The 13,253-nt window shown below is 34.4% G+C and overlaps 1 protein-coding gene across 2 annotated transcripts in view; it reads right to left on the bottom strand.

Annotated features, from left to right (window-relative positions):
• Fs(2)Ket (Importin subunit beta Fs(2)Ket) overlaps window positions 1–13,253 on the bottom strand; it is a 302,779-nt gene that overhangs the window by 141,884 nt on the left and 147,642 nt on the right. For both annotated transcript variants that reach the window (XM_090405664.1, XM_090405665.1), the window contains exon 11: window positions 6,783–6,913. In XM_090405664.1, the coding sequence (XP_090261790.1) occupies window positions 6,783–6,913 (131 nt within the window). The remainder of the gene's footprint in view (window positions 1–6,782; window positions 6,914–13,253) is intronic.

The raw sequence follows: 13,253 nt of genomic DNA, 5'->3' as shown, positions 1-13,253 counted from the left end.
CTAGTTCAGAAAGCCTGGTCAGAGGGACGAATTCATGATTGGAGTAGAGCTCTCATAGTACCCGTATATAAAAAGGGAAATAAAACTGAATGTGAGAATTACAGAGGTATTTCCTTACTGAGTGTTCCTGGCAAGATCTATGCAAGTATACTTGAGAAACAGTTGAGAAGAATTGTGGAAGAAAAGCCTGGTTAAGAACAAGCTGGATTCAGGCCAAACAGAATCTGTCAGGATCAGATCTTCACTTTACAACAAATAGTCGAGAAAGCATGGAAATATAACAAAGATCTGTATTTAAGTTTTGTCGATTTGGAAAAGGCATATGACAAGGTGCCAAGAGAGAAGCTATTCAATACGCTGCAGTTATATGGTGTCAATGGGGCATTATATCAAGCAATACTTAGTCTTTATTTGAGTTGTAAGTCAGCAGTTAGAATTGAAGGAAGTTCAGGAAGATGGTTTAATGTTAAATCTGGTGTGAGACAAGGATGTACATTATCCCCTCTGTTATTCATTATCTATATGGATCACATTATGAAGGAATGTGGTATTAAACCTGATATCAAAATTGGAGATGTTAATGTCAGCTCTTTGCTTTATGCGGATGATGTTATACTTCTAAATAAATCCGCTACAAGTCTGCAAGATTCTCTGACTAAATTGAATAGCTGTTGTAATAGATATGGTATGAAGGTCAGCAATAAAAAGACAAAGACAATGAAAATAGGCAGAATCATTGAAAATGTCAACTGTGTTGTGAATGGAGAACCTGTGGAACAAGTAAAACATTTCAGCTACTTAGGCACAATTTTTACTGAAGATGGTAAACTAAATATAGAAATAGACAACAGAATCAGCAAAGCTGGTATCGTGGGAAGTCAATTGAATAAATTCATATGGAATAAGAGAGAAATTAGTCGGAACACTAAATTAGCTGTATACAAGACTGTGTTCAAACCAATTTTAACTTATGGATCTGAGAGCTGGGTCAGAAGTAAAACACTTGACCAAAGACTAGAGACCGCAGATATGAGAGTCCTGAGAAAGATTAGAGGCGTGAACAGATGGCATCAATGGCAATATCATATTAAAAATGAGGATATTAGGAAAGAACTTGACATTGTCAGCATCCAGGAATGCATTAGCAGAGCTAATCTCAGATGGTATGGTCACTTAAATAGAATGGGAGAGGAAAGATTAGCAAAACAAGTGTTCTCTGCTAGGTTGGCAGGAAAACGACCCAGAGGAAGACCAAGATATAGGTGGATTGATACGGTACAAAGTGCCTTAGATGATAGAAATATAAGATCTGATAATGTTGGAGTCTTGACAAGTAGCAGACTGATTTGGAGGAAAATTGTAGATAGGAAGTTAGTAATGATGTAATTTTTTCATGTAGTACTGTCATATCCTGTACACCCCTTGAGGGTACATGGCAGGAATTTGATGATGATGATGATGATGATGGTTTCTGAACCAGTTGGAGCATGGAAGCCCCCCCCCCCCCCCCAATAAACATGAGGATGAAAAATTATTTGTGCTCAAAGGGAGGTTGATTCAGCACCAGAGCTCCCCACCCACCATGAAGTTCATTCTCCAGCAAACAATGACTGTGCCCGAGAGTGCAGCACCAGGGCTACCCTGGAAACTATACCAGCACCACAGCCTTGAGCCCCATTCCCAGAACACGGAGTATAGGAGACTTAGTGCAGCACCACTGACCCTTGCAGGCAAGTCCTGGCCAGGTCATCCAGGACTGCCTGTCTTGCTAATACAGAAGCCAAAATAATGCATACTACCAGGATCTCCCTTTCTGGATGCCCATAGGCCACACCAAACAGCAAACACAGTGGCAAAGCTTCAGATCTCAGTGATGGTAGTATGAATGATAAGATAATAAACGTTCAAATTAAGTACAGCAAAGAATACAGGAAGAAAAGCATAAAAAAATAATAATAATGAAAAAGGTGCCATACCATCCCCAGACAGTCACCTCCACAATGCACAGGTGCTTCACATGGAAAGGAGAGATTCTGTAGGTTACATGTTTCCTACAATATGCAGGGTCTAATTTGGCTGACCATAAGGTAAATACTAGCCACAAGATTCTTTTAACACCAAATTTTGGAAGGAAGTGTGAATGAGATAGCACAGGATTTATGAGTTGTTGAAGACAGTGAAGTGGAAGAGTGTGGGGGGAAAACGGGAAATAAATCGCCAGAGTGCAATGGCTGAAAGATGAGAACAGCAATCCAATTTTATCCAACATTAATATGAATAATAGTATTCACTTATACAAACTTTGAGAAACAACTATCTTAACAGTGTTTATTTCTTTTATATATACAGGCAGTCCCCAACTTATGAAAATTATCCTGAAAAAGATTAAAAAAAAAAAAAAAAAAAAAGAGTTATGGCTAAATTAAACAATTTTTCAATTTTGCATTAATAATTACATATTGAAATCTAATTTGTGCATGCATCCCGTGAATGGAACTAAGAGAAATAACCTTTAAAGCATGTAATGTACTACGGCATAACATACTGTAACCACCTGAGCAATAGGGTGTGATTAAGAGGTGAGCAGGTTAAATTAAACTTAAAGTTTGCAAAACATAACTCTTACGTAAGTCAGGGACTGTATCTTGCAGTAGATGTCCATACAGTCAATTATTACTGAGACAAGGAATGGGCAGAATCTCTTTAGAATAACATTTATGAATAATATTAATATTAATATTATTATTAATTAATAACATTAATAATAACAATTCATCTATTGTTATATATGAATTAACTGCACTACATTTTGAACTTGATTGTTACTCTTATATTGATGTTTCCAAACATTGGAAGTAAAATATCTATCAATTCATTAAGTGATTTTATATAGTGTGGTTCCACATAAATATAGTTTACATGCTTCTAAGTGTATTTTGTTAGAGTGAAATATCAGAAAACTTAATAAAGTTGAACAATAGCTGCAAGCAGGCCAGCAAGCAATTCAAAACTGGTTCTGAAAAGGAAAAAGTTGAGAATTTATGTAAGGACTAAATTTCTGTCTGTCATTTCTTTAACATCACTAGGTACACATTATGACCAAATTTGCTTTCACTATTTTGCATTCAGAATGCACCCCTTAGAATGATCCTTTACCACCCATTGTGTTAATATTACTGCAAAACATTAACTAATGACCACAACACAACCTTTACCTTATAAGCATAGTTTGAAAAATGTGCTGGCTCACCAGTGAGGCATATATTTCACTAGTCAAATGTCAGCCTGGGTGGTCATCACTGTCACTTAATATTATTAAGTGACAGTGATGACCACCCAGGCAAAACCCACTCAGTGCAAAACTGAGTCTAAGGATGCGCTAACAGAGGGCACTCTTCATCAAATAACTTATCTTTGATGCTTAATTTGCCATCCACCCTATGTCATCACAGTTGCATGTTACCAGTATATTAACACTAATTTTCTCCCGCCACACTGCACCTCAAAAAAATAAGCAATTTTATTGCAGCAATATATACAGTACAAAGTCCTAAGAACCTATTTCAAAATAATTGATGGGTGAAATTTATTCACGAGAATTTTCCAAGATTATCCTTCTATTTGTTTATCCCAAGAACACACTTACTAATTCTTTAATTCTATTTTGGAAATGATCAGGATTAAAAAGGTGGAAATAAGAAACCATGAAGCTTTCTGCAAAATCTGCATTTCTAAACCTGCAACTATTTAATGCACAATTTTATAAAAATGTAATAAACTTTATTATTTTATAGAAGTAACTGTGGTGTGTACGTGCATGTGCTTTACATTTGAATCTATTTTGGTGATTGTAAAATAGATAACTGACTCCACACCTTAGTTCAGTTTTTGCATTTCACATTCTATATAAAATCATTTCAATTCAGTGAACTCACTGATAATTTCAACACACACACACACACACACACACACACACACACACACACACACACACACACACACACACACACACACACACACCACTAGGCAAAGGAACCAACCCATTTTGGGTAATGCACAAAATTTTGAAAATTATTGTTTTATGACTTGAAATAAGATAAATTTGCTTTTGAAATTTTCTATAGTATTAGAACAGTTCCCAAAAATTTCACTCAAAACACTGAAATACTATTTTTTGTTACAGAAGGGAGTAAATGAGTGCAATGGGTTATCTATGATGGTTGCCAGTAAATAATCAGTTTAAGGTGAAGTATGACTGTTGTTTCAATAAAGGGAGTTTGGACCGCTTGTGATGAGTCTTTAGATGCACATTTCGTATATTTCGAAGTATATTTCGAATAGTGGGTTTGGTGAGCCACGCATAACGAGTCTTGGGCTCCATGGAGATGCGCTATTAATATATTGGTTAATTTTTAAGAATGTGCTTATCCAACATGGTATGTACAGAGTTTCCACCTCATGCACAACACTCAGCCAGTATCAATGTATTAATGCTATGACTAATTTTTATCCTGTGTAACTACCAGTGTTGAAGCAAAAATGTTAACTACTTAAAAAAAAAAAACATCAGCAACACATGACCTCATAAGCAATAAACAGTTAACCAAGAAAAAACATTTTCTCGGTTTCTTATGAAGTGGCAGCAAGTGAAACCAACAAACATATTTAGGTTGTGTTTTTAGAATGAATACAAAAAAATCATATTTAGAAAAAATTTTTAAAAAAAAAATCGGTCAGCTGGCTACTACACCTGAGCACTTTCTAGAGATAAAATATGAGAGTATCGTATCCTCTTATTGATTGTATTGCATTACAACAAAATCAGTGTTAATCGACAAAACTTTTCCTTCAAATGTCAGTCTAGACAAATAACTTCCCAGTTTATTAATCAAATTCAACTCAATGTAGACGTTTTTTTGGTCTGAATATTATTCCAGCATCTTGTTCATCTTGTTTTAAAAGTAATGTCAATTATTCCTTGAAAGATTTTCAAAATATGCAAAGGAATCATCAAAAGGAATATGTATAAATCATATTTAATACTATATCATTTCCACTTCAATTATTTAATTACTTTTAATAAGATAAAACTCAAATTTAAGTCTTGTCCAATCTAGTTAAGTGAAAAATCTCATGATCTAAGTAGAATTTCTTTGATTATTCTAAAATTTCACAGACCATTTTTTTTTTTAAAGCAGTTTCATCCACTCTTATTCTAGCACTTATCCCAAAATAAAAAAATACATTAAGTGGTAAACATGAACCATTACACACAGAAAACGTGGAGCATTGAAGCTGGCAAGAGTTAGTCATTGTTCAGTAAGGTATGCATGATAGTTGATAGAAAAGTTAGTTTGACATGTGAAAAGATCTAATAAGAGACTTCCAAATATCACAAAATTATTCCCTGGTTTCTGCTGAGTGTGCCTTTGTTAGTGGATATATATATTTGCACCATCTATTGCAAAAATTAGGTATTATACATATGCTGAAAAAGGGGACGATCTTTACAATACATATACATTCCATATTCAAGATGAAGAAACATTAAAAGAAGAATTACACCCTGTTCTCCAACATTTGCTACAAAGCCTCATTTCCATCTCTTATATTGGTAGACATTCTCTCAAAATTACCCATCTACTGAAATCTCATGCCATAAGATTGGCTTTAAAGCCATTGCGACTATACAAGATCTGTTACATTCACCTAAGGACCACAACCCTTTCAACAAACTTCCTGGACTTTACAATATTCCATATTCTTGTGACCTAGCTTACATAGGGCAAACATCTACAAGTTTGGAAATTAGACAAAAAGAGCATATTGGAGACATGAATAACAACAGAGAAGACAGCTTGGACCTAGCTTTCCACTTCTCCCACACTCGCCATAATATTAAATTGGACAAGAGCTCTGTGTCTTACATATGCCTCTCGTGCCTTGCAGAAACTGAAGTTGTCTTCTATGGAAGACAACTTCAGTGACTGCAACATCAAAGAATCTACGATGGTTATCCACTCACAAGGCACACTCAACAGAAACCATGAAAGGTTTTGTGATATTTGGAACTTTCCACATATGATACTAACTTTTCTGCCAACTATCATGCATACCTACTGAACAATGACTGACCCGTGGCAACGTACATGCTCCATGTTTGTTTTTCCTTTTATTTTTCTGTAATGGTTCCTACATGTTTAGTTTTAGTTATATAATGGTTCATGTTTACCATTTATTGTATTTTCTTGTTCTTCCTAACTCAGAAGCAACTAGCATATGTGGTGAAACTAGTCATTTTTAACTATGTTATCACAACCTATTGAACCCAGTGTCAGTTATCTTTTGTCCAATTAACCCATATTTGAGGTACATTTTATGACTGATCTGGCAAACATGCACGCAGACAGTGTGGGAAGTGTGCGAGAAGAGCATGTTTCTTAATCTGTGTTTAGGAAAAGAAGTGGCTGATGTATTTCTTAGTGTGATAGCGTATGATCGTAATTTGTTATATGTAATTTTTCCAAGTGTGCACTCCAGGAAATAGTTAAAAAGAAGCAAACATTACTGATTATATGAAGAAAGGATGTACAAACATACAGTAACTACAGTTAGAATAAGTTATTTCAAAAACACAAAATATAAAGCTCAGATTACCAGTGTTTTTCAAGCATTCGTGCACCCCAGCTTCACAGTGGCCTGTAAACTGGAATACACTGTTAATTACAGTATAGCAAATACTTTGCCTCTTTCTGAATGAAAAGTAAATTTGTTAATCTTACCGTTCTGTTGTTTGTAGTAATTTTTGGACAATCACTTCAAAATATTCTGATAAGCAATAAGTTTCTGGTTCAGACATTTCTTGAGGAGTTTCTGCAGCCTCAAATGCTGCTTCTGCTAAACTGCTAAATGCCTACAGTTTTAAAAAAAAAAAGTATTGACTATTTTGAGAGCCACTATAAAGTAGTTACATACGCAAATAGTAAATGAAATTTTTAGATCATTTAATGGTTTATTATCCTAATTTTAGCATTAAGAATTTAAGTGTAAAATTCATTTTTAGCCAACTGTACATTAAAAATAAAACATTTCAAATTATAACTTGTCAACATTACTAAACAAATTAAAAAAGATATGCTTTTACTGCTTTTTTACACAAAATATTATAACAAAAAAAAAGACTTCCTACCCATATAACTATTTTAAATGGTGTTAAAATGTATAATTAAAAATAGTTATCTTCACATGGATAAAAACTAATGAATTATTTAATGACCCAAATAGCATCCTTCAATCAGCATTTTTAATGTGAAAGTTTTTGGCTGACATAAATCAACCAAAAACTTTCACATCATCACAGCATAAAATGTTCTTTGAAAAAATCTTTTTACCATCCAGAATCCTTTCAATATACAATGATGAAATAGCTCCTGATACAAAGATAAATATGAAATAAACTTAATCAGAAATGAAAACCCATTCTCAAAATTAAATGAACAGAATAGAATTGCAAGGCAAGTTACCTAGTCTAATATGGAGATACAAGATTTTTCCATCTCCAAAACTTAGGTTCTTCACCTTGCAAACCAGGCAGAGAATATATATGCAGTTCAGACTATGCAGACAGTCTCAATCCAGCCTTATCAGAGCATTATCTGGGTTTCTATGAAACTAAGTTACTTGTATAAGAGCTTACAGACATATATAAGCAGACATTCACTATGTCACAATACCTGCATAATTTTGAAATTGAAGTGATAATATTAAATCTAATGCAAGGCAGCAAAAAAACTGAAGCATTGACATTTTGATTCCAAAATTATGCAAGTATGGTGGCTTAATAATAGGCAGCGTTCTGCTTCAAACATACTTGGGGAATTTTTTTTTATTTTTTTTATTAAACTTTAGAATTTTCCTTATTTAAAATTCCTGAGAAAATTATAATTTAACTGATTCACAGCTTAACTCTGTAAACACCAATGCAGTCCTTCCTTGCCAGGCAGCGTTTCACTTCATGCAGGAACTTGCTTTACTGTATATTATGTCCCTTCGTCCTTGGGGAGGGACATTTTTATAGTTTTCTACACATACAGCATGTTAGCTGCAATTTTTTTGGTAGAATTTTATTTGTAAAATTAGTATCTGTACACTGTCTTAATGATATAGAAAACCTCAAATGCAATGCAAAATGATTTAGTTATATATATTCGTATACATCTTTCTTTGCTCTTTTGAAAATTTGCATCCAATGACTGCAATATAAACATGTGTTACATATTCTCCACAACTCAAAATTTGTTAGGTGCTTGGTGCTACAATAAAACTGTTCTGTTTGCATGCAGTCTTGGGGAGAGAATGTCTGTGGGATAGAAGGTGGTTTCATTATGGAGAATAATTTTGATTTTAGTTGACTTCATTACACTACCTGGTAATAAATATAGTACATAGACTGTATTTGTCTCTGTATTATATTTAGTGATGCAATAAAATTATTTTTTTTCTTGCACCTGGTATGATGTCTGTTGGGGAGAGAATGTTTTCACTATATAAGGACATTTTCATTAGCCTTCAAAAGAATATTCATAGCAGAAAGAATATGAATATGCATCTGGTGATTTCCAATCAATTACTAGCATATAGAGGATATCTATGACTGATAAGACAGAAGAGCTGCTAAAAACAAATCAAAAATATAAAGTTAAAAAATAGAAATAAACATACATAAAAGTGCCAAATTATCATCATACTCAAGAGATGCTTTATTAGAAAAAATGGAACGAGCGCTCGCAAATTGGATTGAAGAATTAACTCAAATTAGAATTCCTATAAGTGGTTATTTAATTAAACAAAAAGCTCTTCGGTTTTATGAACAGATGGAGCTGTCTACTTCTGCTTCCCAGACTGATAAAGAATTTTCGCTAGCAAAGGATGGTTAACCGGGTTTTTAAAAAGGAATGCACTTCATAACGTGAAGATTACAGAAGAGGTTGCAGCAACAGATGAAGAAGCGGCCAAAAATTTTCAAGAAGTTAGCCAAAATTACTGAAGATGGTAGATATTGTCCCGATTAAATGTTTAACGCTGATGAATCAGGATTGTTTTGGAAGGAAATGCCTAATCGAACTTGCATTGCAAAGTCTAAGATAAAAGAAAGTGGGTTTGAAGCAAGCAAAGATCAAGTGATGTTGTTACTTTGTAGCTATGCATCAGGAGATCGAACGTTGAAACCCTTCCTAGTAAATCGATTTCTAAGACCATGTGCTCTAAAAGGCAAAGATCTAAAAACAGCTGCCGGTACATTGGATGGCTAATACAAAGGCCTGGGTAACAACTGCTGTATTTACTGAATGCAATAATGGCTTTGTACCAGAAGTGGAAACATATATGAAGCAAAAACTCTAAATTTTAAAGTTTTATTAATTGTTGACAATGCACCAAGTCATCTGCATTTAGAACATCCAAATGTGCAGGTAGTGTTTTTCCACCCAATACAACAAGCATTATTCAGCCATTAGATCAAGGCATAATTGCTACTTTTAAAAAAATATTATGTTAAGCACACTTTTCAATTTATCTTGGATAAACTAGAAAATGAATCACAGAAACTGACGTTTGGAAAAAATTTTCTATTTTGAACTGCTTTAATCATGTTGCATCTGCTATCGCTGAAATAAGGCCACAAACTTTAAATGCCTGCTGGAAAGCAGCTTGGCCTGGATGACATACATGGTTGCAAACAGTGCACCCATGCAAACATCTACATTATCAGCTGAAATCATTACTTTGGCACATGAAATTGGTGGAGAAGGTTTTGATACATTTAGCCAGAATGATGTAGACAAATTGCTTGTGGATAATGCCTTAAGTGACGATGATATTATTGGATATCGATTAACTTTAGATATCGTCGAAGATCCAGAAAACGATAGAAGTAGAAGAAAAACCTGTCCCCCTCACTGCAAATATAATATGAGGTCTTGAACTGTGCAATAAAATGGAAAATCATTTTCTTGTTAATAACACAAATTCTGAACGAGCCTTTAAATTCCAACGTAAGCTGAAGAACTGTATGTTTGGATATCGCGAGCTGTATAAAAAGTTTGTGAAATCATCGTCATAAAGTTTAATCATTGATTACATTGTCAGAAGAAAAAACTCAGCACAGAAAAAGGGTGAAGCTAATTCTCTTCGTGAAGAACCATTACCTTTACCATACAGATCTAATGCACCAGTTCGCAAACGTTGCCGAATATTGTCTAATAGTGATGATAATTCTGAACACACACACAAAAAAAAAAAAAGTTATTTTTCAATAAAATTAAATGAATAAAGCTTGAAAACAAACTTAGGCATTCTTATTTTCCTGAATTTTTATAAACTTTTTTTTCTGCGATTTTAAGTTTATTTTAATTCATTGCTTCAGTTTTATGCAGTTTTAGAAAATTATGGAACGTATCCCTAATTTTTCAACGTAAGTTTAGGCCTTTTTTGTGCGATTTTCTGTGGAACTTATCTACTACATAAAAAGAGACCCCACTGTACTTGGTTTTAATCTTTTACCCAAGAAACCAAAACAATGTTTTGTGGTGAAATATATTAACATCTGAGCTATTTATAAGATGGTAATGACTTCATATCATTTGCCTTAATATGTACCCCATAATGCAAAACACCTTTTATGAATGTGTAAAATGCTATGCATGATGGGAAGGATCACCGCACAGATTGGTTTTGACCTTTATTGAGGTCTCATCAGTGGGAGCAAGATCCAGGAGAGATCAGTCAAGGTTGAAGAAATGTCAAGGTCATCTCTACCTATAGGAGTAGCCAAACGGAGTGCCACCTTTTTAATAAATTACTCTGGATTTAGAGAAAGATGTCGAAAGTTTATTTTTCACTAGGTTAGACTATAATAAATTTAGTTTAATCCTTTATCCAAGTGTGAGCAAACAAAGTTTGCGCCTGAAAGTATCTTCAGGACTGGGGTAAGGTGGTACAACACCGGGCAACTCGTTGGAAAGGTGGAGCAAGCTAACATCACTCCTATCTCAGTATCTCCCATAATGCAAAACACATCTCCTTGCAGATATGTATAATGTTATGCATTAAGGGAAGGGCCACTACCCAGACTTGTTTCGACCTTTATTGAGGTCTCTTCAGTGGGAGCCAGGCCCAAGTGGAGATACCAGGCAGAAGCATTAGCAAGGTCATCTCTGCCTGTAGGAGTTGCCAAACTGTGTGCCACCTTTTTATTAAATTACTCTGGATTTAGAGAAAGATGTTGAAAGTTTAATTTTCACTTGGTTAGACTATAATAAATTTAGTTTAAAAATAAACTTACAACATCTTTCTCTAAATCCAGAGTAATTTAATAAAAAGGTGGCACACAGTTTGGCAACTCCTACAGGCAGAGATGACCTTGCTAATGCTTCTGCCTGGTATCTCCACTTGGGCCTGGCTCCCATTGAAGAGACCTCAATAAAGGTCGAAACAAGTCTGGGTAGTGGCCCTTCCCTTAATGCATAACATTAGACATATCCGCAAGGAGATGTGTTTTGCATTATGGGAGATACTGAGATAGGAGTGATGTTAGCTTGCTCCACCTTACCCCAGTCCTGAAGATACTTTCAGATGCAAACTTTATTTGCTCACACTTGGATAAAGGATTAAACTAAATTTATTATAGCCTAACCGAGTGAAAAATAAACTTTCAACATCTTTCTCTAAATCCAGAGTAATTTATTAAAAAGGTGACACACCGTTTGGCAACTCCTATAGGTAGAGATGATAATGCTTCTGCCTGGTATCTCCACTTGGGCTTGGCTCCCACTGAAGAGAACTCAATCAGGGTCGAAACTAGTCTGGGTAGTGGCCCTTTCCTTAATGCATAACATTAGACATATCCGCAAGGAGATGTGTTTTGCATTATGGGAGATACTGAGATAGGAGTGATGTTACCTTGCTCCACCTTTGCAACAAGTTTCCAGATGTTGTACCACCGTACCCCAGTCCTGAAGATACTTTCAGGCGCAAACTTTGTTCTCACACTTGGATAAAGGATTAAACTAAATTTATTACAGGATGAGAGAAAGATGTTGAAAGTTTTTTACCTTGCTTCTATTATAAAAATACCAAGAAATTATATACTCGAGCAGGATAAAATTGAATTTCATATTGAAAAGAAGAACATGTAGTTGTATGCAAAGATGGAAAAATCAGAAAGCATATCAAAAGATCCTGGGAAATAAGCCAGATTGTACTCTTACAGAATACAGAGACAAATGCAAAAAAAGCTACTGTGTAAAACTAGCTAAACAAAAGTCATCCTTTCTTTTAGTGTTGCACAGTGATCAGCATTCATTTTAGAAATTATGGACTTTACAACCGTGTTATAAATAACTGTTTTAATTTCCTGACATTTCGATCTTTGTATTAAGATCATCATCTGGAGTACATACAAATATATAAGGACAAGCTGAGTTACATTACACACAATACGCTAAAGAAACAATGATTTAATCACATGTTATTCAACTGGAATGACCTCTAGTGAAAAAAAAAATGTTACAACTTAATTACTTAGAAACTACATCAAAGCTAAATTCTATTTAACATAACATGAGAAAAACATTCTTTTTTATATAGATAGTCTTCTTTCAGTAACAATGATGTCCTATTTTAACATTACAATTGTTATTTTTGATTTAAGATTCTGGATTATCTACAGTCCTGTTTATAGATAACTCTTGGAGAAAGATGTTCCATGGGTAGAATATGTGCCTTCCATATGCTTGGGATTTTTAGACCATCATTACTGTTCAGATTGGGATGATTGATAAGAATCTCACAGGCTTCCTTAAATTTGCATTCATACCATGTTTTGGTGTGATGTAAACAGCTGGTGCTTTTCCAGTCAATTCTATGTAGAGTGTTCAGGGCATGATCAGAAAGGCCAGCTTCACCATAGTTAATATATTTAATGTGCCGTTTATGTTCCTTTTGTCTGATAGGAATTGTGCATCCTTTTCTCCTATATGTGGTATATTACAGGTGTAATAAATAGGGTATACTCCAGGGTGGGAGAGCAGAAGGAGTGGGTCTTTGGATGAGTTGAGTAAGATTTTTAATTTTGCAGGAGGTTTAAAGGTGCTTTGAGGTTGTATTTTTGTAGTATTCTGTTTACTTTATCTGATGTCCCTTTAATGTAAGGAATGGTTATAGTTTTATTGTAGTCTGGTTTATCTTTGTTTTTT

Source organism: Typopeltis vanoorti, chromosome 15, assembly GCF_054136105.1.
Source record: "Typopeltis vanoorti isolate ZY-2024b chromosome 15, IOZ_Tvanoo_1.0, whole genome shotgun sequence".
Lineage (NCBI taxonomy): Eukaryota > Metazoa > Arthropoda > Arachnida > Uropygi > Thelyphonidae > Typopeltis > Typopeltis vanoorti.
The sequence above is the reverse complement of the archived record's forward strand: the minus strand, read 5'-3'. Positions and strand labels throughout refer to the sequence as shown.